Source organism: Saccopteryx leptura, chromosome 7, assembly GCF_036850995.1.
Source record: "Saccopteryx leptura isolate mSacLep1 chromosome 7, mSacLep1_pri_phased_curated, whole genome shotgun sequence".
Classification (NCBI taxonomy): domain Eukaryota; kingdom Metazoa; phylum Chordata; class Mammalia; order Chiroptera; family Emballonuridae; genus Saccopteryx; species Saccopteryx leptura.
The window spans coordinates 45187306-45213597 of NC_089509.1; the positions used below are offsets into that span (position 1 = coordinate 45187306).

The following is a 26292-nucleotide window of genomic DNA, read 5'->3' on the forward strand; positions in this document are numbered from 1 at the left end:
CCTGGCCTTCACTTTGAAATGTAGCAAAAAGTTCATCTTTGCAGAAATGTCAGGGAAAGCTTACACTGGGAAGGGACCTGGCAATTAGGGGAGTTTAGATCACAATAGTTATTTGTAAAAGCCTAGCCACAGCCCAGAGACTTGACTCTACGTTCAGGGCTCCTTTAAATCCATAGCCCCTTTAAAACTCAAATTTCCAGCCCTGGCCTGTTGGCTCAGTGGTAGAGCATCGGCCTGGCATGCAGGAGTCCCAGGTTCGATTCCTGGCCAGGGCACACAGAAGTGCCCATCTGCTTCTCCACCCCTGATAGATTGCCCCCCATCCCAAGGGCAGTGCAACCCCGTGGGAGGAGGAGGGACTGGTTTGCTTGAAGCCCCTGCCTGGACCTCTGAGCCAGCTCAGGCTTTCATTCTGAGAGTGGAGCCAGGGGATAAGCTGGGACATGCCACTCCAGTCCACATATGAGAAAATATTACCTTGCACCTATAGACGCATCAGCTGCTTTTGCTAAGACCCCTGAGTCCCCTATATAAACCCTGCTCCAATCCTCCCTGGGGCCAACATGGCTTCATCTGTCTTGGCCGCCTGCACCCAGGCGTTTTAAATAAACAATCCTGGAGCATACCAGCCCTTTGTTTTCAGTCTGGCCCTCCCCAGTGACCACCCATAGACCTGGGAAGGGGTGTAGCCTGTCAGCTGTCTCACACGGGATAAGGCAGTTCTGCTGGAGTTCTCTCCAGGTCTGAACTAGTCGGGGGTTTATATCCACCTGCCAGTTGCCAAGAGAAGCTGAAAGGAGGCTTTCCCCCTTCCCCATGGCCACCTTCCATTCAGGAGGAAGGGGCCTAGCCTGTCAGCTCTCCCGTACGAGATAAGGTAGTCCAGCTGGAGTCCCCCCAGGCCTGACCTAGTTGGGAGTTTATACTAACCTGCCAGTTGCCAAGGGAGACTGAAAATAGGCTTTTCCCCTCCCCAGTGGACCGGGCCCCCCAGTTCTAACCTTTCACTAATGAACTGAGCTATCCAGCCAGAGCTATTTGCTCAGTTTTTTAGGTGCCTGGTTTTGAGAGCTCAATTCACAGACTGCATATGAGGGTTGGATTAGTTGGAGAAGACTGGGAAGTGCTGTCTTCAGTTCTCCTGAGACATCTGAATAGTAAGAGATTGGAAGGGAACACCATATAGGCAGTTCTGGTCACACTGAGAAGGATTTTCATGTAGACTGCTGTCCAGTGGGAGTTGGAAATATGAATGTGGACTAGATATTCAAATGAATAACTGAGCAGTGGTTGGTGAATGCCTCGGGGAGTGGGGGGGGAAGGAGCTGATCTCCAGAGGGGAGCGAGCACAAAGCATGAGAAGTGGATCCTGAATGAGATTTCTGCTGCTCCCATAGTTAAAAGACATGCTATGTCAGAGGAATCGGAAAAAGAGACTAAAATCAAACATTCAGAAATGTAGGAATGATTATATTTTTTTCTTTAAAAAATACACCCAGAAACTAAAGGATGCCTTTACAAATAGCTGGTCAGTTTATTTCTTGTCATACTATATAGCTACCATAATAAAGCTCAACCTAGCTTTATTTATTTATTTATTTTTTAAAAAAACAAGGACTAACAACACCTTTACTTAAAAAGTAGTACAACTTTATTTCAACATTACTTCTATATATACATATAGCTGTACTTTTCACATCAAGCTGGTTTAGTTTTTTGAAGAAAGTCTCAATGACAAATATGTACAGATCACAGGGCAAGAGGACTAATCTAAGAAATTCAATAAAAAAATTTAAGAAAAACTATATTATAGTTTTAGACTGTACTAAAACTGTCTTAGATAATTATTTACAACTTCATCATAATATAAACACTCTGAACTTTAAAATAAATCTATGGATTTTATACAAAAATATTCCAAAGTACAAATATAAATATTGAATAAAACATTCATCAAGGTCCACTGGAAGTTATTATTGAAACTGTATTCTAGGTGGTAAATTTGTTTTCATTGGTTGACAATGTTTTCTAGGTCCCAGGTGCACCATTCTGCAGCACAGCATCTGTACGCTGTACTCGGTGTTTGCCGCCCAGGCCAAGTCGCCTCCCATCACCCTTTGCTAGGTGTTACAGTGATAACCACAATACAGTGTTTCCGTAATAATTGCTAATTTTAAGTATGTTCATAGTAATCACAAAGTTTAGAGTTTAATTGTATAATTTTCATTTTTACAAATACAAGATATACAATCTTTTTTTTTTTTTTTTTTTCACAGACCACTTCTCTTTAGCTCACATAAAAATTCAACAAAGCAATAAAAATTTTTTAGGCAAGATGACGTGCTATGAAAAGTATATCAATTGTAAAATTTTCAAAATCTCTTACCTGATTCTTTTTAAAAACGAAAACAAGTATATGTTGTACATAAGACCCCAAAACCCACACTGCTACAGGGATCTAATCAATCTAATAACAATGTTTTCACACTTTAAAAAACAATTAAGTACTAAATCTTCTTTAAATGCTACTGTTTTATAAATAATTGTGAATAGAACAAAATTTTTATATTTAAATAATTTTGGTGGCCCTGGCCGGTTGGCTCAGTGGTAGAGCGTCGGCCTGGCGTGCAGAAGTCCCGGGTTCGATTCCCGGCCAGGGCACACAGGAGAAACACCCATCTGCTTCTCCACCCCTCCCCCTCTCCTTCCTCTCTGTCTCTCTCTTCCCCTCCCGCAGCCGAGGCTCCACTGGAGCAAAGATGGCCCGGGCGCTGGGGATGGCTCCTCAGCCTCTGCCCCAGGCACTGGAGTGGCTCTGGTCGCAACAGAGCGACGATCCCGGTCAGGTGCATGCGGGAGTCTGTCTGACTGTCTCTCCCTGTTTCCGGCTTCAGAAAAATACAGAAAAAATAAAAAATAAAAAAATAAATAATTTTGGTATAAAATATATTTGGAATATATAAGAGGCAGCTTGCAAGAGGTATCATTTTGTTGTCTAAAAAATAAGCATGGTTTTCATGTAATAATTTCCCTTAAGTGCTACAGATGACATTTTAAAGCAATGTTGATATTACTTAAGTTCTGTTTTTACCCTGAAGTACTAATTTTGCATTTGGCCAGATGTTAGTAAGCATCAAAAGGGAGAAGTGTGACCTAGTCATATGCCAATATAAATTTTCTGAGAAATTGGGTTAAAACGCTATTAATATTATTGATCAATGTCACTGCGTTAAATTTAATTTTCCAAATAAAAGTATTTTTTAAATGCCATTGAAACATAGATATTCTACTAACCAACCCACCTCTTACAGAAAATGCACATTTAAATTATTACCCTACAAAGAATTTGGACCTTAGTTTCAGCTCCGGTTCCTTCCCATTCTGTTGAGTTACAGACACGGCATTTTTGACTAGTTAAATGTGGATACCAGAAGAGTAACTAAAAATTTAAAAAGTACTTGAGACTTGTACTTTGGAACAGAGTAAACACTGACACTGGGAACATTTTAAATGGCTCATTTTCCCTAACATGTTAGTGCAAGTTAGCAAATTTTGGAAGAGTTTAGTCACGGAAAGAGGGAAGCATAATCTCATCTTCATTCATTCCTTGTTCATAGCGAACTGTAGAGAAGCCCGCCCAGTGCCCACGGTTCCTCTGGAACAGGAACCAGAGCAGCCCGCTGACGAGCCCTAAGGCGCTGAGCACAGCAAACGTGATGACTATTCCTCTGTAATCGGGGCCTGGAACAGGCAAAGGTTTGCCGTTGGAGGAGAGAATACAAAAAGTGATCATTATTGATTTTATCCACTCAGCTGTGTGTCACAGAAGTAAATCCTGTACAACAGGGTCAGGAAACTTTTGGCTGAGAGAGCCATGAATGACACATATTTTAAAAATTAATTCCACGAGAGCCATACAACAACCCGTGTACATTATGCATTATCCAATAAAAATTTGGTGGTGTCCCGGAGGACAGCTGTGATTGGCTCCAGCCACCCGCAACCATGAACATGAGCGGTAGGAAATGAATGAATTGTAATACATGAGAATGTTTTATATTTTTAACATTATTTTTTTTTATTAAAGATTTGTCTGCGAGCCAGATGCAGCCATCAAAAGAGCCACATCTGGCTTGTGAGCCATAGGTTCCTGACCCCCTGCTGTACAAACTAGATACTATAAGTACCTAACTGTTTCATAGCATGAACACAAAATTCAAACTCACCATTAAAACACTTAAGTGCTTCCCCCCCAAATTTAACTGTTTTCCTTTTCATTCAAATCCTCTTCATTGATATAGCAATTTTCTTCCAAAGAAATTAAAGCTCTATCATTATTCTCACTTTCCTTTCTCATCACCTTTTGGGAATATTGCTTCCAGTATATTACCTTACTTTGATAGTAAATTGCTAAAAGCTGTAACGTTTTGTTTGGCTTAGCTAGAGCCAAATAAAGTGTTATTTGCTTTAAAATAATTTAGGCCTTTAGGATGAACTCATTTAGTTTCTAGTTATTCAAATGCTGTCTCTGGCCCCTTCTCTGCATGCTGCCAAGATGGATACATTCTGTCCCGTGGCTTTACTCTCATCTCCATGCTGACCTCCCTTCTCTCTCATATGTTCAACAACACATGGACGGGGCAAGACGGCCAAAACAGAGCATTGGTTTATACCGTCCTAACCCTGCTCCCACCCCCAAAAAAGCTTTCCAGTCGTTTTCCATTTTGCTCAGGGGAGATCTGAACTCGTGCTCCCTGTTTCCAGAGACCCGAGTCTCTGGCACTGGCCTACCTTCTTCCTGAGCACTCATCAGTTTTTCTTCTGCCTCAGGCTCTTTGCTGCAGCCAGTGCCCCTGCCTGGTAGCCTCTTTCCCTGACACTCGCTGGGCTGGCCTTTCAGATCTCAGCTTCAGTGTCTCCTGCTCTCAGCTGTCTTCCCGATGGCCCAATCTCGAGTAGCCAACCCCACACCTTGACCACACAGAGTTTGTAACTACTTGCTATTTTCCTCTCTTTTAAATGTCCTGCTTGGTTATTTATTATTTGTCTTGTTCACACGTGCACTCCATGGAGCAGGGCATGACACAGAGACTCAAAATATCTGCTGAACTGCTGAGTGATTACTTAGATACTGATGACCTACAATTGGGCTTTACCTTTCATATTTGTACCCCCAAATAAACAGTTTTATGCTAGATCTTTAAAAATGCGGTGGTAAAAAATTTAGAGCTCTTTCACTAGAAATGAAGTTATTAAAATAAAATTTTTATGTTATTTTATATATCAACTCATTTATTCAAATTATGATTTCCTACAGATATTCAGATCATGTTAATTAATTAAATCAAATTTTGCAATGTTGTTAAGTTAATCATGAGTTTTAAAGGAATGAGGAGAAAGAAAGCAAATTGCAGCGTTACACGTTTGAGCTTTTATATATTTAAACAATAGATTGAAAAGCATCTTAAGAACATTTTCAAAGAAATGACCCCTCTATATGCTGGCAGCTTCCATTTTCCTTAGGAAAGAATTGTATAAAATTTAGACTTGCATTGTTTCCTCTGGAAGTCTTAGGCATCTGGTTGCATTTACTGTTTAAATATACTCTAAGGACTAAATACATTAGAATCAATTACAAAACTCTGCATATTATTAAATTGTACATTTGTTTTCAACTCTGTTCTGCAAAAATGTTTCTTAAGGACAGGTGGCAGACTTACCCAGAGGAAGTTTGCAGACCAGTCTTCCATAGCCACGTGAACATTGAACTTTTATCCAAGTTTCATTTGAAGCTAACAAAATGCTACATTTTCCACCATCACTCTTACGTTTATTTGCCCATTTGACAAATGTCACTTTTGATCCATCTAACCAACTCCAAGATTGATCTAAAGAAAGAAATTAAATACAACTATGTTTGTTACCACTAAATTACTAAGGTAAAAAGGCTTGCGGCTCGTACACTGTTGTGCCACTATGTAAAATAAAATTCGTTAAAAGTGACAAAATTTAAAAATCAGTCCATCAGTTGCACTTGTCACATATGTGGCTGGTGAACATATTAGCGCAGACATAGAAAGTTCTATTAGACAACTCTGATATAGAATGAAGTTTTGATCAAAGTGCAGAATTCTTGCATATTTACTGTGTGAGAGATAAACTTCTAAAGACCTGTATCTCCCTCGCTCTTCCACCCCTAATTAAAGAACTCACCTCACTAAAAGTGGGAGAGGAAGGGCCCGGGAGGGTCTTCCCACCTTGACTCATCTTGATTTTTCTGGCTGAGGTACTGCCACCTTGTGGCTACAGTGTAAGCACAATTTACAATTTTCAGTGGTAGTCAACCTGGTCCCTACCGCCCACTAGTGGGCATTCCAGCTTTCATGGTGGGCAGTAGCGGAGCAACCAAAGTATAAATAAAAAGATAGGTTTAACTATAGTAAGTTGTTTTATAAAGATTTATTCTGCCAAACTTAGTGAAAATCTGACATAAAGTACTTGGTAAGTAATTATTATTATATGCTTTAACTTCCTGTAACTCTGCTTTATAAATTTTATAAAGTAAAGTTACTTCCCTACTTTATAAATCACCATTACTGTGGAACTGGTGGGAGGTTAGAAAATTTTACTACTAACAGAGATACAAAAGTGGGCAGTAGGTATAAAAAGGTTGACTACCCCTGATTTAGATGGTCAACTTTCTGACCAGGCGGTGGCACAGTGGATAGAGCGTCGGACTGGGATGCGGTAGATGGTCAACTTTGAATCTATTTTTTGTTTTTTAACGAGTATTTAATTATTTCTTTTTTTAAAATTTAACTGATTGGGGTGACACTGGTTCACAAAATCATACAGGTTTCAAGGGTACAACTCAACAAAATATCAACTTCACACTGCATCGTGTGTTCACTGACCCAAGCAAAGTTTCTTTTTGACAAGTACTTAACATTTTGGAATTCACATTTATTTCAAATATTTAGAATTAAACTTTGCATAAATGTGAAACTGATTTCCTATGATTCTACTGAGTTTGTACTCTGAATTAATTCTTTATTAATTCCAAGTCACTAGAACCCTGTATCTGTTATTCCTTATTAAAAAACTCTTCCACAGATCTTTTTAAATCAACTCTTTGGGATTTTACTAAACTAGTTTGAAAAAATATTCACTATAAAGATTTAATTTTGCTCAATGTTAAAGATGTTTCATGAGGGAAGGAAACAACAAGCAGAGAACTTCCTGAATAACAGAGTTATATGCTAAAAAACCTTGGGGTGATAGACATGAGAACTCTAAGGGAAGTAAGTGAGAGAATCCTGGTGGGGGCATGGGGACATTAGACATTGCTGTAGACGAAAATATATCCCGCTGATCCAACAATTTTTTTTTTTTTTTTCATTTTTCCGAAGCTGGAAACGGGGAGGCAATCAGACAGACTCCCGCATGCACCTGACCGGGATCCACCCGGCATGCCCACCAGGGGGCGATGTTCTGCCCCTCTGGGGCGTCGTTCTGTTGCAACCAGAGCCATTCTAGCACCTGAGGCAGAAGCCAAGGAGCCATCCCCAGCGCCTGGGCCATCTTTGCTCCAATGGAACCTCGGCTGCGGGAGGGGAAGAGAGAGACAGAGAGGAAGGAGAGGGGGAGGGGTGGAGAAGCAAATGGGCACTTCTCCTGTGTGCCCTGGCCGGGAATCGAACCTGGGACTCCTGCACGCCAGGCTGACGTTCTACCACTGAGCCAACCGTCCAGGGCCTTGATCCAACAATTTAAGCTGATCCTGCTTAAACCTCTAACAATTCCAGTTGGTTTTAATTGACTTTTTATTTCATCAGTGTTTTTCATCATCACTAGGAAGGCACTCATTTACTAGGAATTTATAAGCCTCCAGAACAGCCAGCAGACCTAGCTTACTCAATGGAGACCGAGCTTATTCATCAACAGGAACAAATAGATACCATTTGACATTCTTTAGCGAGGTATTTAGGACAGGTTAGAACTCTTTTTGCATACTGCACATACAAAGGTATCACTTACCAGTAGGATGTTGAGATAATCCAAGCCAAACTCTCATGGTGATATTACTATTTTCCTTCATCAATCTGCTCACAAACTTATTCTCATCTTCATCCTTTATGGTAACGAGAGTTGCAGAATGATCTGTTGAAGGAAAACAAACCGCAAACTAATTAGCTTTATGCAAACTATGTTAGCGGTTTATTTTCAACCAGCCACTTGTAAAAAAACTACCATGATCAAGATCACTGAGAAATTCAAACTTTACACAGGGAATGTTTTTAAAATCTGATATCTGTCAGATGTTTAAAAGTATAGCATTAACAGCTTCCTAAAAAAGTTAGAAATATTTCCAAGTTGAAACGTTGCATAAAGAAATCCCCCCCGCCCACGTTTACCTGGTAATCTTTTTTGATCTTGGAACTTCCTAACCGGTGAGACTGTTGTGTACGGACAGCTCATCATAAGAAGTGAGGTATGAGCCTGACCAGGTGCTGGCTTGAGCAAAGGGTCACTTGGTCTGCTGTAGCCCCATGGTCAAGGCACATAAGAGAAAGCAATCAATGAACAACTAAAGTGTCGCAACGAAGAATTGAAGTTTCTCATCTCTCTCCCTTCCTGTCCCTATCTGTCCCTCTCTCTGTCTCTGCCACAAAAAAAAAAAAAAAAAAGTGTGGGGTATGTGATGGTAGAAAGATGTGATTCCCTATAGAATTTCAGCATTCCCTCTTCAACAAACATTTCTGCATAAATTTGCTTCTGTTAAAATGAAAATTAAAGCAAATATGTTTCGGATATTGGAGAATATTAGCTTTCTATTTTTTTGTGTGTGACAGAGACAGAGAGAAGGACAGATAGGGACAGACAGACAGGAAGGGAGAGAGATAAGAAGCATCAGTTCTTCATTGCAGCACCTTAGTTGTTCAGTGACTGCTTTCTCATATGTGCCTTGACTGGGGTCTACAGCAGACTGAGTGACCCTTTGCTCAAACCAGAGACCTTGGGCTCAAGCTGGTGAGCCTTGGTCAAACCAGATGGGCCCACGCTCAAGCTGGCAACCTCGGGTTTTCAAACCTGGAACCTCTACGTCCCAGTCCGACGCTCTATCCACTGCGCCACTGCCCGGTCAGGCTTAATGTTATTTTATACATGTGTCCGTTTGGCCATGCCCATTGTAAGTTTCTAACTATAGCATGGAATTGAAAGAGAGAATATTCTCGAAATTTGATGTTGCCTTAAACCCATGGAGAACATAGTGCTATCACCAGCATCAGGCAAGGGATAGACATAAAATAATGACCAGATTTGAAAATCAATCCTAAATGGAATCAAGAAGCTTCTGACTTACAGAACATAAATATATAGCTCACAAAATTTCCCATCATGGTATGTGTGTCTATCTATCTGTCTATCTTCTATCTATCTATCTATCTACCTATCTATCTATCTATCATCTATCTATCTATCTATCTATCTATCTATCTATCTATCTATCTATCTCTATCTACCTACCTACCTACTGGCCTATCTACCTATCTGTCTAGCTATCTATCATCTTCTATCTACATGTATGTGCGTGTATGTATACATGTGTTTTATATACATATAATATATATATAATATATATATATAAAATCACATCACAGAACAGTTCCCACAAAAAAGTTTCTATTATGTAGTTAAGCAGTAACAAGGAGATTTTAAAATCTGTCCAGTGTTTCTACAATAGTCAGCAAAATAAATGAGGTAAATGCCATCTCTCTAGCTAAACTGTGACCTAGCAGTCATTTTATAGTTTGACTACTAGCTAAATTTGTCATGTAAGAGAGTCTCTATCATTGCTGCTCTTTCTAAATTGGTTCTTTCGGAAGGTGGAAAGTCCTGTTCCTTATGATGTTCAGATGATGTGAGCCACTGCTACTGAGGAATGGGTGAACAACCCAGGCCGCTTTGATTTTGTTATCCTGGTCTGGCTAAGCTTATTTACTAATAACTAAGTAATGGAAAAATCTACTATTTTAAATGTACTACTTAACCAACTTTACACAAAATTTACCTCTTAGTCCTTCATCTAAGCATATCTAGCTATATTTAGGCGAGATCGGGCATGCTCAGGGTGGTATGGCCACGGATGTATATCTAGCTATATTTAAAACCATTTCATTTGTCAGTATTTTCACACAACAATCCATCTAGCAATTTTTCATTCTACTTTCTCCTATTTTCCATGTACTTATTTTTAGATTGCTTTTTTTTTTTTTTAATTTGAGGGAGAGGAAGGGAAGAGAGAGCTGGAGGAAGGGGAAGGGAGAGAAAGAGAGAGAGAGAGAGAAGTATCAATTTGGTGATCCACTTAGCTGTGCACTGAGTTTTTCTTATATGTACTTTGACTGGGAATCAAACTGCTGAAACTGGCAACTCTGAGCTCAAGCTGGTGACCTTAGGCTCAAGCAGGAGATCCCCAGATTGTGTTGGCAACCCCTGTGCTCAAGCCAGTGACCTTGTGCTCCAGTCAGCAAACCTGGGCTTGAGCTGGCGACCCCAGTATTGAGCCGGTGACCATAAGATTGAGCTGGCAAGGTTGGGTTTCCAACTGGCAACCTTGGCATTCCGCGTCGACACTATCTACTGTGCCACTGCCAGTCAGGTTAAGATGAAAAATTTTAATGGCTATTCCAATATTAAATTGAGGTCATATATCATAAAATACTTAACCACTTCCCCATCACTGGGTAATTAATTAGGTTATAATGCTATTATAGTGAGTGCTTTAAAAATATTTTAAAAATATGGTGACTGTTTCAAATTACTTCTTTAAAAAATTTCAATGATTAAATCATTAAGTCAAAGAAAATTAACAAATTTCAACTCACCAAGTTTTAAACAAAACAGTTTGGCTTCTGCGAAAGTGTGCAATGCCTGGTCAGATGCATAGCAGTGGTCCTTGTACTGGATCCACTGGGATTCATCTCCTTTTACTGCTGGACACCTCGATGAGGATGTATGAGAGGATACCTCTTTGGCTATAAAAATGTGAGGCAATTGTAAAAATTCACAGAAAAGAAATGACCGACTTTAAAACATCTCATTAAATGTCCCTATTTGAAACTGTCGTTTCTGTGGGCATTCAACTCAATACACACACCAGTTTGACAGTTGATAACTCCTGGGTAAGTCTCCTAGTGACTGATGATCAAAGCTCATTGCCAGATTCTGAGGGAGAACGTGCTTCCTGCCTCCCTCTGTTTCTGGTGGTTGCTGTCAATCCTGGCTTGTAGCTGCATCATTGCAATCTCCGCCTCTGTTGTCAGGAAGCCTTCTTCTTCTGTGTGTCTGTCTCTCCTCTTATAAGGATAACAATAGTGGAAGTGGGGCCATCCTAGTCAGGTATGACTTTATCTTAGTTAATTACCATATTTCCCCAGGTATAAGATGCTCCCATGTATAAGACACTCCTTAATTTGGGGGCCCGAAATTTGAAAAACAAAAAGTTTTACATAAAGTTATTGGACTCATGTTTTAGTCATCATAAAATTCATACAACTCCTCATCACTGTCAAAACTCCCATCCATTAGCTTGTCCTCATCTGTGTCTGGCGACGAATCACTGTCTTCAACAATGAGTGCAAAACCAAGCAGGAAATGCAAGTAAAAAGCTACAACCACTGTATAAGATGCACCCAGTTTTTAGACCTCAAAATTTTAGCAAAACTGTGCTTCTTATACATGGGGAGACACAGTACATCCACAAAGACGATTTCATCCTGTTGTTCTGAGTGGACATTACTTTTGGGGGTGTACCACTCACCTCAGTACAGTACTGAATTTGTGTCTATGTTGTCGTCCCTCTTCAGCCGGTAAAGGCTGTTTCTCTCACAGAGATGTCCTCTCTGTTTCTGCTTGCCTTTATCGTATTTCTCATGTATTCTGTTTGTTTTTTAATTATATTTATTTTTTGTACCTAACAACTGAGATGTCAGCTCTTGATTGTGCATTTATTCCTCACTCTTGATATCATTCTTCTTGATTTGTTTCTATGTGTTTCTCTAGGCAGGGTTTTCACATTTTCCTCTGTCTGAAACTGTTCAGTTCCTAATGTGGCATCTTCTCTTGAGGAGTCTTGGGAGCAGAAACCACGGCAAGCGCTGAGAACCAGAAACTTCCAAGACCACCCCGCCGCCGGGCCTCGGCCTGCCAGCCTCCTCTGAGGCTCCCGGCTGGTCTAGGCTCCCGGCTGGTCTAGGCTCCGGTCTTCATCAGGCTCCCGGCTGGTCTAGGCTCCGATCTTCATCAGGCTCCCGGCTGGTCTAGGCTCCCGGCTGGTCTAGGCTCCGGTCTTCATCATGCTCCCGGCTGGTCTAGGCTCCGATCTTCATCAGGCTCCCGGCTGGTCTAGGCTCCCGGCTGGTCTAGGCTCCGGTCTTCATCAGGCTCCCGGCTGGTCTAGGCTCCGGTCTTCATCAGGCTCCCGGCTGGTCTAGGCTCCCGGCTGGTCTAGGCTCCCGGCTGGTCTAGGCTCCGGTCTTCATCAGGCTCATGCTCTGCCCACCAGAAACGAACCCCAGTCCAGCCCCCTCAGAGTTTAAGGATCATATAAATTCAGAAAATGCTTAATTACACAAAGTGCAACAGACTTCTCCTACAGAAACTCTCACAGCCACCAACATGGTCGGCCACCGGAGGCATTTCCCATATTTACATGCTCTGGAACACTCACAGCCACCAACATGGTCGGCCACCGGAGGCATTTCCCATATTTACATGCTCTGGAACTCTCACAGCCACCAACATGGTCGGCCACCGGAGGCATTTCCCATATTTACATGCTCTGGAGGCATTTCCCATATTTACATGCTCTGGAACTCTCACAGCCACCAACATGGTCGGCCACCGGAGGCATTTCCCATATTTACATGCTCTGGAACACTCACAGCCACCAGCATGGTCGGCCACCGGAGGCATTCCCCATATTTACATGCTCTGGAGGCATTCCCCATATTTACATGCTCTGGAGGCATTCCCCATATTTACATGCTCTGGAGGCATTTCCCATATTTACATGCTCTGGAGGCATTTCCCATATTTACATGCTCCGGAGGCATTTCCCATATTTATATTTCCCATATTTACATGCTCTGGAACTCTCACAGCCACCAGCATGGTCGGCCACCGGAGGCATTCCCCATATTTACATGCTCTGGAGGCATTTCCCATATTTATATTTCCCATATTTACATGCTCTGGAGGCATTCCCCATATTTATATTTCCCATATTTACATGCTCTGGAACCCTTTCAAAGAAGCGCCTCAGCCTTTGAAAACTCTGGGAAGTGAAATGAAAACTCTCAAATTCCAGAGTTAACACTTACTGGTGATAGAACTGAATGTCTTTGAGAGCAAATTCTCAGAAGGGCATATTGTCTCTATTCCTTTTCACAAAGTATCAAGATTATTTTTAGAGGATTTGTGAATAAACCTTATTTAAAACCTATAAAAATTTGTTTGAATACTTAAACAAATGCATAACACAAACATCATATTTTAGTAAGTGCACAGTTATTTTAAATCATATCTTACCTTTTGTAGGTTTATAGCAAATAGCGCCATTCTCTATAGAGTTGCATTTTTCACGTTTCCAAACTCCTTTTGGATCCAAGAGCACGCAATTCCCAGCAGACTGTTTCTCTTTCCATGGGACGTAGTCAAGTGCACGGCCATCCGACCACTCAAAATCCGACCCAGCTCCCTGTTTTAAGAATTATAGAGATAACCTGAATCTAGATATGTGACTTGGAAAAGAGCATAAACAAGAACATAGATACTTTAAGAAATATTGGAACAGAGAGCTAATTATTTGCTCACAAGTGTTGTAGGCCTGGACCTATTTGTAAAGACAGGGATTTACTTTTGAAGCATTGATTTGAGACATTTGCTCTGGCACAATTTAAGTAGAATTTTAAATCCAGAGACAAGAGTTTTGACACTGTCTTTAAATTCATTCTGTTTAATGAATTTAAGAATGAGTTTATATAACACTTGAAATTAAATGACATGCAAATTACACAATTAGAGATTTACAGTTCCTATATGAATATTATTCTAAATATTGTTTTTTATGTTTTAGAGTTTTGTGTCTATGGCTACATTTTTTTTCATATTATAGAAGCCAGCAATTAGCAGGGGCTGGAAGATGAAAATAGTTCCCAAAAACCTCATATGTGAGGATTATCTTTGATTTCTCCTTGATTCTATAAACCTAATTTGTCATCATTTATTTTATTTTCTCCACTTTGTTTTAAAGATTATTTAAATTAGATATTCAATTTTAATCTCAATAGATGTCTATTTTTTATACTAGACATCACTATAGGTAGATGGATTATTAGGACTCAAATAGCAGTGCAAAAAAAGTGTTTACCCGCAGAAGATCACTCACTCATAGTGCTAATTTGTAGGAGGAAAGTGGGAAAAAAAATATATATATACATTTATTAGTCTTAACGTTAAGAATTTTACTTGGCACCTTATATCAATTTTTATGTTAATTGTCACTATAATCCTAGATTAAGGAAAATATTTATCACCCAAACTTTCAGAGATGAGGGAATAAGCGTCCAAATGTCAAATAACTAGCCCTTGGTCCCGACACGTAGAAGAGAGCTACGCCCCGAGAGCGAGACTCAGGTTTTCTGACTCCGTGCTATTCCCTTTTCCCCAGCTCTTCGCTGGCCTCGCCCAAAGAGATGACAGAAGTGAGCTGAGTTATCACTGTGCTGGGCCCTGGCAGTGTTTACGGCAGCTGCAGGCCGGCCATTTGTTGTACTGTACTCTACAAATATAATTTCCCGTTTGTTCTATGTTGTGAAAAGATAAAGCATTATGCTATGCAAATTGAGTCCCAGGACTTAATCTAATGTTATACTTTGAATTGATATTTTATGCTCAAATTTCCAAACCTCTAACATATTTGGAAAATTTCTGGAAAACAAAATAATACTCACGTCATGACTTGAGAGCCCAACCCAGAGTGGAAATCCATCACGCTTTACGATATCTTCCAAAAAGCGCTGGCCATTTTGGTCATGAACACTTGCCAAGTGACCTCCACTTTGAGAACACAGGTTTAATGCTTCATACCATGTTACTTTTGTTTGAATAACACTGTAAATACCATCCTCATATGGAACAAACTGTGGCAGAGTAGTATTATATTCTTCCTTGTAGTCAACTATATTTAAATGAAAAGTGTTAGTGATTAAACTTAAACTATAAGTATTTAAAATACAAATTTGGGTAAGACTGGTCATACTATCAAATCAAAAGTTAAATAAAACTGGGTTTCTTGGCCCTGGCCGGTTGGCTCAGTGGTAGAGCGTTGGCCTGGCGTGCAGAGGTCCTGGGTTCGATTCCCGGCCAGGGCACACAGGGGAAGCGCCCATCTGCTTCTCGACCCCTCCCCCTCTCCTTCTTCTCCCGCAGCCGAGGCTCCATTGGAGCAAAGATGGCCCGGGCGCTGCGGATGGCTCCTTGGCCTCTGCCCCAGGCACTAGAGTGGCTCTGGTCGCGACAGAGCGAAGCCCTGGAGGGGCAGAGCATCGCCCCCTGGTGGGCAGAGCATTGCCCCTGATAAGCATGCCGGGTGGATCCCGGTCAGGAGCATGCGGGAGTCTGTCTGACTGTCTCTCCCCGTTTCTAGCTTCAGAAAAATACAAAAAAAAAAACAAAAAACAAAACAAAACTGGGTTTCTTATTAAGAAGGGGGGTCCAATGCATACTTTATTTTTTTTTTATTGCCATGGCACATTTAATAGGCTCTTAAAGGTTCTAGTAGTCTGGTTGATTAAAAAAGTGGCATAAACATCATTTTTCATTTAAGGAGGTCACATATGACTTGTGTACAGAAAACAACAACATCTGAAGTGGAGGGCAAAACCATTACCCGCTAGAATATGTGTAACTGACCAGAGAGGGAGAGACTCCTCTGAATTAAGAGTCAGAAAGCTTATTGGAAAAATTAGGTCTCCAGATGTTAGGTTAGGTGAATTTAGGACTAAAAATAAATAGGGTAACCAGAAAACAAGCTAAAAGCAAACAAACAAATAACAACAATAACAAAACCACAAAGACAAAGTTATTTCAAAGGGACACAGAAGCCAAGTGAGAGAGCTCCCAATGACTAACGTTGTAGCAATTTGAGCAAAATATTAAATAATATAGTATATAAGATTATATTCCAAATAAGAAATAAATAACCATGAGTCCATACTGATATAAATAAATGACAATATTTTTTAAAATTACAGTTTGCATTCAATATTATTTTGAATTAGTTTTAGGTGTATACCACAGTGGTCAGACAAGCATATACTTTTATAAAGTGTTCCCTCTAATATTTCCAGTACCCACCTGACACCATCCAGTTATTCCAATATTATATCCCCTATGCTGAACTTTACATCCCCGCGACCATTTTCTAACTACCAATCTGTACTTCTCATTCTCGTCATCTTTTCTACCCAGTCCCCCAGCCCCTCCCCTCTGACAACCAGCAGTCTGCTCTGTTTCTATGAGTCTGCTTCTGCTTTGTATGTTTACATCGTTCTTTAGATTCCACATATAATTGAAATCATACTGGTTTCTTTCTCCAAAAGAAAATAATATTTTTCTTTCTCTGACTGACTTATTAAATTACTGAATAAATTTTAACATGGGGGAGAATAGCCAAAACTCCTGTGATCCAAATCATTTATGTAGATACATCCTTCCCTTCCCCCTTCAGGAAGGTGGAGAATAACTCTCCACTACCTAAGTGTGGACTGAGTACAGTGACTTCCTTATGAAGAGTATGGTAGGAGAAGGGGAAAGAGTGACTACAGTGGAGAGATCTGACAAACATTACCTAGAGTGATAACATGTTGGTAGCACACCCTTCATATGTTATGATGAGTATGACACTACTTCTGTGGTTTTCCATAAACTCCAAAACCATAACCCCAGTTTCATCATGAGAAAAGAATGTCCCAAACTGTGGGACATTCTACAAAATACATGGCCAGTGCTCCTCAAGACTGTCAAGGTCACCAAGAACAAGAAAAGTCTGAGAAACTGTCATAGCCAAGAGGAAGCTAAGGAGACATGAAGACTAAATATAATATGGTATCTTGAATGAGATCCCAAACAGAAAAATGTCATTAAGTAAAAACTAAGAAAATCTGAATAATATATAGACTTAATTAATAATAATTTATCAATATTGGTTTACTAGTTGTGACAAATGTACTATACTAATGTAAGATGTACACAACAGGGAAAACTGGTTATGGTAATATGATATATGGGAACTTTAGGTACTATCTGCAACTTTCCTGTAAGTCTAAAACTATTTTTTATTTTATTTTATTATTTTTTTTTTTTTGTATTTTTCTGAAGCTGGAAACGGGGAGAGACAGTCAGACAGACTCCCGCATGTGCCCGACCGGGATCCACCCGGCACGCCCACCAGGGGCCACGCTCTGCCCACCAGGGGGGGGATGCTCTGCCCCTCCGGGGCGTCGCTCTGTCGCGACCAGAGCCACTCTAGCACCTGGGGCAGAGGCCAAGGAGCCATCCCCAGCGCCCGGGCCATCTTTGCTCCAATGGAGCCTTGGCTGCGGGAGGGGAAGAGAGAGACAGAGAGGAAGGAGGGGGTGGGGGTGGAGAAGCAAATGGGCGCTTCTCCTATGTGCCCTGGTCAGGAATCGAACCCGGTTCCCCCACACGCCAGGCCGACGCTCTACCGCTGAGCCAACCGGCCAGGGAAGTCTAAAACTATTTTAAAATGAAAAGTTTATTAAAGATATAAAAAACAGAAAGAAGGTGAAAGACTTCTTGGCAAGAAAAACACCCCCATAAATAAAAGTACAAATGAGGATGGGTATACCCTATTCATGGGACAATTAAGAGATCAGCTTGGCAGAAAAAATCTGTACTGAGCCAAGAATGGGAGAAAAATGGGGACTGGGAGAAAGCTGAGAACTCTAAAATAGACAGTGTTTCCTTTCTCTTTTTCTTCTTCTTTTTTTTTTTTAAATTCCGGAAAGACAGACAGACAAACAGGAAGGGAGAGAGATGAGAAGCATCAACTTGTAGTTGTGGCACTTTAATTGCCCACTGATTGCTTCTCAGATGTGCCTTGACCACGAGGCTCCAGTCGAGCCAGTGACCCCTTGCTCAAACCAGCAACCTTGAGCTCAAGCCAGAGACCCCGCGCTCAAGCTGCACTCAAGCTAGAGAGCTCGAGGTTTGAACCTCGGTCCTCGGCATCCCAGGTTGATGCTCTATCCACTACACACCACCACATGATCAGGCGACAGTGGTTTCTAAAAAGCCTCAAAAGCTTACATGGACTCAAATGAACTGTAACAGAAAATTCCTGGTGATTGTTGACGGAAACGATGTTTCAAGAAGTTACTGGGCAGCACTGGGAAGAGAGAAGATCACTGTGCTGTGATAGGGTCAGTATTAGCAGAGGGCTCACAGCAGAGTGGCCATAAAATAACAGTTTTAAGCTGTGAAAAATTTAAAACTGACATGCATTTAAAAAGAATTTTTAAAAAGGAATTAGGCAAGGTCAAGAGACATTCATTTTTAGCCTGGAATGTCAAAACTCTACCTAAACATACTTTCTTATTTATAAAAATTGCATCCACCCTTCAAGATGCAGAGAAGTTTCACCTGCTCCATGCATTCCTTGTGTTCACTGATCTATTCTGACTTCCTAATAAATTTTATGTTGTACCAAATAAGCTAAGATTTAGCTACATAAAACAATGATATAGAATTTAATGTGTCTCTTTGACTACATTGAAAAATTTTTTTAAAGATTTTATTTATTCATTTTTAGAGAGAAGAGAAAGACACACACACACACACACACACACAGAGAGAGAGAGAGAGAGAGAGAGAGAGAGAGAGGAGAGAAAGGGGGAGGAGCAGGAAGCATCAACTTCAATATGTACCTTGACCAGGGAAGCCAGGGTTTTGAACTGGCAACCTCAGCATTCCAGGTCGACACTTTATCAACTGTGCCACCACGGGTCAGGTTTCCCTGACTACATTTTACTCATTGAGATAGAGAACACAACACCAGGGATGGAGTCTTTTCCTTCCTCTGGAACCTCGGTAGCACCTCTCATATTCCTAAACCAGAAGGAGGCACTCAGAAAATTCAATTGCAAGATTCCGACTACTGGAGCCAATGGCTTTCTATTCTCTACGCCTGGAGTGGAAACTCGCCATTAGTATACTTACCCATTTCAATTTTACAAGCAAGAATGCTGTGCTGATGAAAGTAATGTAGGTCTTCTATCACATTAGCAGTCTGAATGTCCCAGAAGCCATCAGTATTCAAGCCAGCAAAAAACTGCCCATTGTTTACATCTGGTCTTCCTGCTCTCCAGTGTGTATATGACAGCATGGTCTTATCAGACCACATAAGAGAATTATCTAGAGAAGAAACAGTTTTTCTATGCTTAGAGATTAAATCAATACTTGAATTACAGTTACGAGGTTAATATTTCAATCTCCACATTTCTTTCTTCTTTCTCCATTCCCTAACAGGCTGTATGAGTATGTGAATCCCTCCGAAAGAACTATAACAGTACATATGCTTCTTTTTTATTTGGAAAGTACAAATTATAAATATGCATGTCAAAATTTATAATTCCACCATCTTGCAATAACTTTACATTTTATAATCTTTCATTAACTATTCATTTCCCCTACTGCAAGGGAACAAACATTAGACACCTTTCCAATAGACTAATCTTTCACTCTATATTGTAGAATTGTCTTGAGTGTTTTCTTTCCTTCAGGCAGAGTACTGCCAGTGGGACTGCTTCTCCAGCCTGGATATCAAGCCTTGAAAACCAGTTCAAACGCACGAGTCCACAGCCCTGACTGTGCAGTGCTCAGACCTGATCCACGTCCTTGAGAAAAGTAACAAGGCCAGAAACCTACACCTCTGAGAGGCATCGAGAGGCACCTAGAGGTTAAGAAAGAAGACAGACCCTCTGAATCACTCAGCCTCCAGGGGGAATCCAGTGATCAGGAAGAAGGCAGACAATCCATTATCTGTCTCAAGAACAGAGCACATTGACCTGCCTTAGGACACCCACCACCCTGGTCCCTATGTGACCAACTGTACAGATTTTGCTCTTGGCACCATTACTAACAGCCCCTGAATCATATAAAAAGGGTCAGCAGAACAACAATGTGAAGGCAGTCTTTGGACCCAAAGCTCTCTACCTTCTCTAGTTTGCTCCGGTATCTATCTATCTATCTATCTATCTATCTATCTATCTATCTATCTATCTATCTATCATCTATCTATCTATCTATCTATCTATCATCTATCTATCTATCTATTATGTTTAATTGCAGTGAAAAATGAATGTATTTTATTAAAAAAGACGTATTATAAAACCAGTGATAGAAATCTCTTCTCTGGACCCAACCATACACAATTGTGCACATTTATGTCAACCGATTTCTGACAAGGGTGCCAAGACAATTCAATGGTGAAAGAACAGTTGCTATGAGAACAGAATATCTACATACAAAAAGATGAAGTTGGACCCTTTCCTTTCACCATATACAAAATTAACTCAAAATTGATCATAGATCTAAATTTAAGAGCTAAAACTACACAACTCTTAAAACACAGGAGTACATCTTTATGAACCTGGGTAGGCAAAGCCTTCTTAGATATGCACGAGTGATAAAAAAAATAAATTGAACTTTATTTGAATTAGAAGTTTTGTGCTACGAATTATATTATCAAAAGAGTTATGGGAGAAAATACTTGTGGGTCATTTATTTGACAAGGGACTTATATCCAGGATATATAAAGAATGCTTAGAATTCAAAAATTAAAAAAAAAAAATTGGCAAAGGCTCTGAATAGAGATTTCCCCAATGACGACATACAAATCACCAGTGAGTAATGAATAAAATGCTTCCATTATCAGGCATATAAAATGAAAAACCTCAATGACATACCATTTCAGACCCACTCGGATGGCTAGAATCACAAAAGAAACAACAACAAGTGTTGGCAGAGATATGGAGAAACTGGAACCCTTAACAGAAAGTGGTACAGCAGCTTTGGGAAACTGTTGGTTCTTCAAAGGATTAAACAAAAGACCAAAAATTTCAGTCCCGGTATATACCCAAGAGAAATGAAAACATATATCCACATAAAAACTTGTACATGAATGTTGACAGCACAAAAAAATCACATGCTGTGTAAACTAATTTATATGAAATATATAGAACCGGCAATGTGTAGATGCAGAGAAAAGTTCAGTGGTTGCTGAGGGTTGGGAGAGTGGATAGGGAATGAGGAGGAACTACTAATGGGTATGGTGTTTCTGGTTGGGTTAGTGATAATTGCACAACTCTCTGACTATACTCAAAGCCATTATATACCTTAAAAGGCTGAATTCTATGGATGTGACTATATCTCAATAAAGTTTTTGGGAAAGCAAACTGCTAGCCTTATTAAAATTGCAAACTGGTAGGATGAGAGCTGTCGCTGCTATCTACACATAAACCTTGCTATTGATTCCTTTCACTGGTAGTCCTCTCCTACGGCATTATAACATCTGCCTGCAGCAATGTAGCACTAGAAATGCTGCACATGTGATTTGGTTCTTTCTCACTGCTTTTTATCACCTCATGTCTCCCAGTCCCTCCTCCTAAATGCCGAAGTTACAAATTTCTGGTTAATACAATGGGCAAAGGTGTATTTCTGAAGTTGCTATACAAAAGGGTCACTTTTTCACTGACTTGGATTATCTTTCAGTTAACACGTGGCTTCTCTTAGTAATTTCTATTCATGGCCTTAATTTTGAAAAGTTAGAATTTTAAAAACCAAAATCCTTTGGACCAGTGGTATATACAGTTAAATATTACTTAAGTATATCAAAGTATTTTTTCTAAAAAGCCTGTGAATATAAATTAAACCAGTATGAATTAGATTTAAACCAAATTTGCTCTGTGCCGAAACATCTTTCTATATGTTGCTCATGTATCCATATACTTTAATAGAAATTTTGTTAGACATCTTATTTTAAAATTTGAGATGGTTAAAATGAAGTCTAGAGATATGAAAATGCTTTTTAGAATATAGAATACATTTTCAGGTGTTCTTGATAACTAACAAAGTAGATTGGAGGGTACAACTGAAGTCTCTAACGACATCTTGGGTGTGGTCTCCATTGCTGTTTCCTTAGTCACTTTCAGGCGAAGCCTGGGAACTTTCCACCTAGTTTCTCCCTATTTTTTTTTCTGTTTCTAAATTTAAGGGTATTCAAATTTCATTGGAAAAAAGACTTGGGCAACTAAGTCTCACCATGATGAACCCATCTTCAACTGGCAACCCAAGTCTTATCTATTGCTTGAGAGATCAATTTTCATTAACTCATTTGCAAGCCAAAATCATTTAAGAAATGCCTTTGCAACTCTAAGAAAGACAGGTTAGATAGCAAATAGCAAAAAGAAGGCTAATTTTAAATGGTCAGATTTGAGTCATTTAGTTTCTTTTCCTACCCTACCTCTGGCTATCATTGTCTTGTGCCCCTTATTAAGCCTTGTTTTGGGGTAAGTGCATACTTTTGATGCTTTTTGCCCAGAGTGATTTTCTTTTCTCTAATTCCAAAACTTAGATAATTTTCAGGACATCTTTAATTGAGAATCTTTCTAAATTGATCTTATTTCTCCTATAATTAGAATCTATGTTTAAAATTTTTTTATAGCAATTATATCTTGGATTTGTGGTGTTTGAATTGTCCCATTTCAAATATTCTATGCCATTGTCACACTATGCATCTCATTTTCCTAATGTAAATCCCAAGCCAATGCTATAAACTGCAAAATGCAACATCACTAGAAGTGTAATTCTGTTCTCACTATCCCACATACACAGTACAGACACGAAGGAAGCACTGGAGATTCACACAGGAGTGTTATCATTTTTAGTTGGATTTGAACTTCTACAGGGGAGAGTAGAGACAGAAAATTGTTTTCTACCATTTAACTCCAAGTTTGGTGGTAAAGCTATTTTAATAATAGAGTAAAGACAAAGAAACTGTCTTGATATTTATCTGTTATGCTAAGGGCATAATTACAATTTTTTTATATTGATAAACATATACTTTAAAGAACTATATTTTTATACCTTGATAAACAAGTAGTTTATAATGAAGTATGAATATAAATAGAAAAAATGAGTAGCTTTACAACTTACTTTCATAAATTATACCTAACATGACCCACGAAGCCATATAATTTAAGTGCAGAAGTTGGTCAAGAACAAAATTATTCTCCTTTTCATCTCGAATACTCAGAATATGTGATTTTGGATCTGTTAAATAAAAGAGTCAATAATTTAAACAATTAGTTACCTAAAACACTTTATTTTGTTTGATTTAGAAAATTATTTCACAGTTTAATATACTCCCAAACTTAAACAAAAGCAGAAAATAAGAAAGACATGTCAATTACTGTCTTGTTGCTAAAATGAATAGGTTTAAACATTTTGATGTTAAATTGGGTCTTACAGAATAGTGACAAGCTAAAAGCTGAGTAGAGAATTTTAAACTTATACATTTCACTTCTCCCCATTTAAAGCTTATTTGGAGTTGGTACAAATCCACCTATATTAATGATACATTGTCAAAGACTATATAATAAATAGAACCTCTTGGGTGGGCAACAAGATAGAGATCACCCTTATATATATTAGGGTTAAACAAGTTTGGTACTTCCTAGTGTGTACCTCAGGGAACTAATAGGAGTTCCTCAGGAAAGAGGAAGTTTTACATGGATAAGAACACTGGTTAAATGAATCAACTTAGTTTGTTTATTCATTTATGCTTATACTCTTAGAGTATATTGCAAATACATATTTAATCATCTCTAACCGCAAGCAATGGTTTGTAGTGTTTCTTAACCTTGTTCTTTTTCTTAGGCTCCTTTTCTGTAAAACATTTCTCAAGACTAGTGTTCTACTGAGCACAACTTTTGGGGATAATGGGTTGATATTTTCCATAGGAACTTTCCATAAAACTCATAGGTTCGCTGTTCAGAAGTTTCAAATCCTCAGTGGAAGTCATAGAAAATATCTGAAATGTGTTCAAAGTGTAAAATGTGTATTTTTTTAAAGCAGAGCTGCTTCTTTGTGGCTTTTCTAAGTTTTTGACCACTCAGATTAATTTATTTTCATTTTGCCCACAGGCTAGCTTGATTTAGCATCTAGTTCTCTGCTATTGTCATTCCTTTTCCTTGTTAAATAGAACCTATTTTGTTTATACGTGTAAGACAGACTAGTTAACTAATGAACAGGTAAAGAAAATGGTAACTACTTATACCTTCCATTTTAACTAAACAATTATAATACGTTGTCATGGATAATGTAGATCATTAGAAGATGAATATTTTTGATATCTTGTTACTGGTGCTAATTAGAAATAGTTCTACTCAGGCAAGAGTCTTTAAAATGAGCATAATGCAATATATAATGGCTATATATAATATACTTACTCAGTTTTTGGCATCTAGAATGAACATCATCTCGTGCTGCTGCCATATATATATTCTTTGCTATCATGAAATTGTAGCAATAGTTCTGAAATGGTATCCATGGAGTATTTAAAACAGGAGATGGGCACAGAACACTGTGACCTGGTTTGACCTCTCTCTCAGTCTCATCTAGAGAAAGGAATTAATGCTATGAATACTGATTTCATATATATGTTAAATCCTGTTTCTAGTAATTAGACTTGATTAGTAGGAAATACTCAGGAAACCAAAAAATAATAGCCTGGTGATGCTTGCTCTGTTTCTGCTCCATACAATGTGACCTCTCAACTTGCTTTCCATAGGAAAAAAATTATTTAACACAGTAATTTTCTTTCCCCTGTTGTGGAGTGACTGGAAGAATGTAAAAACATGAGGTGCTATTTGGTTAAATGTAGTTTCTGTCTTCTTGCATCTCCAAACTTCAAACACAAAGGCCACCTTAGAGAAACTATACAATCATAATAATAGGCATCTAACTACAATTTTGAGAATTCGTCTTTAAGTGTCTGGTTGCTGATACCTTCTCTAACTTTAAAAAACCTTTTTTTTTTTTTTTTTTTTTTTGTATTTTTCTGAAGCTGGAAACGGGGAGAGACAGTCAGAGAGACTCCCGCATGCGCCCGACCGGGATCCACCCGGCACGCCCACCAGGGGCGAGGCTCTGCCCACCAGGGGGCGATGCTCTGCCCCTCCGGGGCTTCGCTCTGCCGCAACCAGAGCCACTCTAGCGCCTGGGGCAGAGGCCAAGGGGCCATCCCCAGCGCCCGGGCCATCTTTGCTCCAATGGAGCCTTGGCTGCAGGAGGGGAAGAGAGAGACAGAGAGGAAGGAGGGGTGGGGGTGGAGAAGCAAATGGGCGCTTCTCCTATGTGCCCTGGCCGGGAATCGAACCTGGGTCCCCTGCACGCCAGGCTGATGCTCTACCGCTGTAAAAAACCTTTTTAATGAAATATCTGATGTACTAAATAAGTTAGCGTGTTAGCCAAAGCAAACAGAAATAGTTTAAAATCCAACATCTAGAAAGTCTGATTATGGCTTTTTTTTTTTTTTCCGAATTTTCTGGAAAGGGCATACATTCAAGAAGATGCAAGTACAGATATGCTCTACTCAAAGCCAGTCAAGCTGCTTTAGTATACAGTAGAGACCACTCAGCATCTCTTGGCTCCCAGTCTGTCCCTGTCTGTGAAGCAGTGTCTTCTTTCCTCAGACCCACAGAGGTGGACGCCCTGCTGCTGTAAAACCACTTTCCTCTGACTGAGCCAGAGATCGCATACCTGACTCAAGCTGAGTCCTTCAAGTTCTCTCTAAACTGAAAAGTGGCATTCAGAGACAGTTCCCTTCCAGGGATGGTTCTAAGTGACAGGTGCAGAGCTGCCGTGGGCCCCCACGTGCAGAAGCAGGAAGTGCGCAGAGAGTGCAGACCCACAGAGAACAGGAAGGAGAGGCAGAGGACAGCAGCAGTTGCTCATTCCCCTTCCTCATGAGGCTTAGCGTATCTCCATGTTTGAAGATCTAAAATTATTTTTTTGTTTAAGCTACCTGAGCGAGTTGCTGTCACAACCAAATGAATCTTAACAGTGACTCATAGAAAAAATTTTAGTTGATGATAAGAATTATAAAAACATTCCCACAGCTTGATCTGTGGTGGCTCAGTGGAT

The 26292-nt window shown here is 39.7% G+C and overlaps 1 protein-coding gene across 3 annotated transcripts in view; it reads right to left on the reverse strand.

Moving 5' to 3' along the window:
* LY75 (lymphocyte antigen 75) overlaps positions 1 to 26292 on the reverse strand; it is a 154402-nt gene that overhangs the window by 49989 nt on the left and 78121 nt on the right. For 2 of the 3 annotated variants that reach the window (XM_066346475.1, XM_066346476.1), the window contains exons 27-34: positions 24597 to 24764; positions 23302 to 23418; positions 19306 to 19500; positions 15018 to 15244; positions 13594 to 13762; positions 10890 to 11039; positions 8038 to 8160; positions 5721 to 5888 (exon numbers count right to left, since the gene is read on the reverse strand). In XM_066346475.1, coding sequence (XP_066202572.1) covers positions 5721 to 5888; positions 8038 to 8160; positions 10890 to 11039; positions 13594 to 13762; positions 15018 to 15244; positions 19306 to 19500; positions 23302 to 23418; positions 24597 to 24764 — 1317 coding nt within the window. Of the gene's footprint in view, positions 1 to 1648; positions 3742 to 5720; positions 5889 to 8037; positions 8161 to 10889; positions 11040 to 13593; positions 13763 to 15017; positions 15245 to 19305; positions 19501 to 23301; positions 23419 to 24596; positions 24765 to 26292 lie in introns of those variants that run through there. The other variant, XM_066346477.1, reaches the window with a different exon arrangement.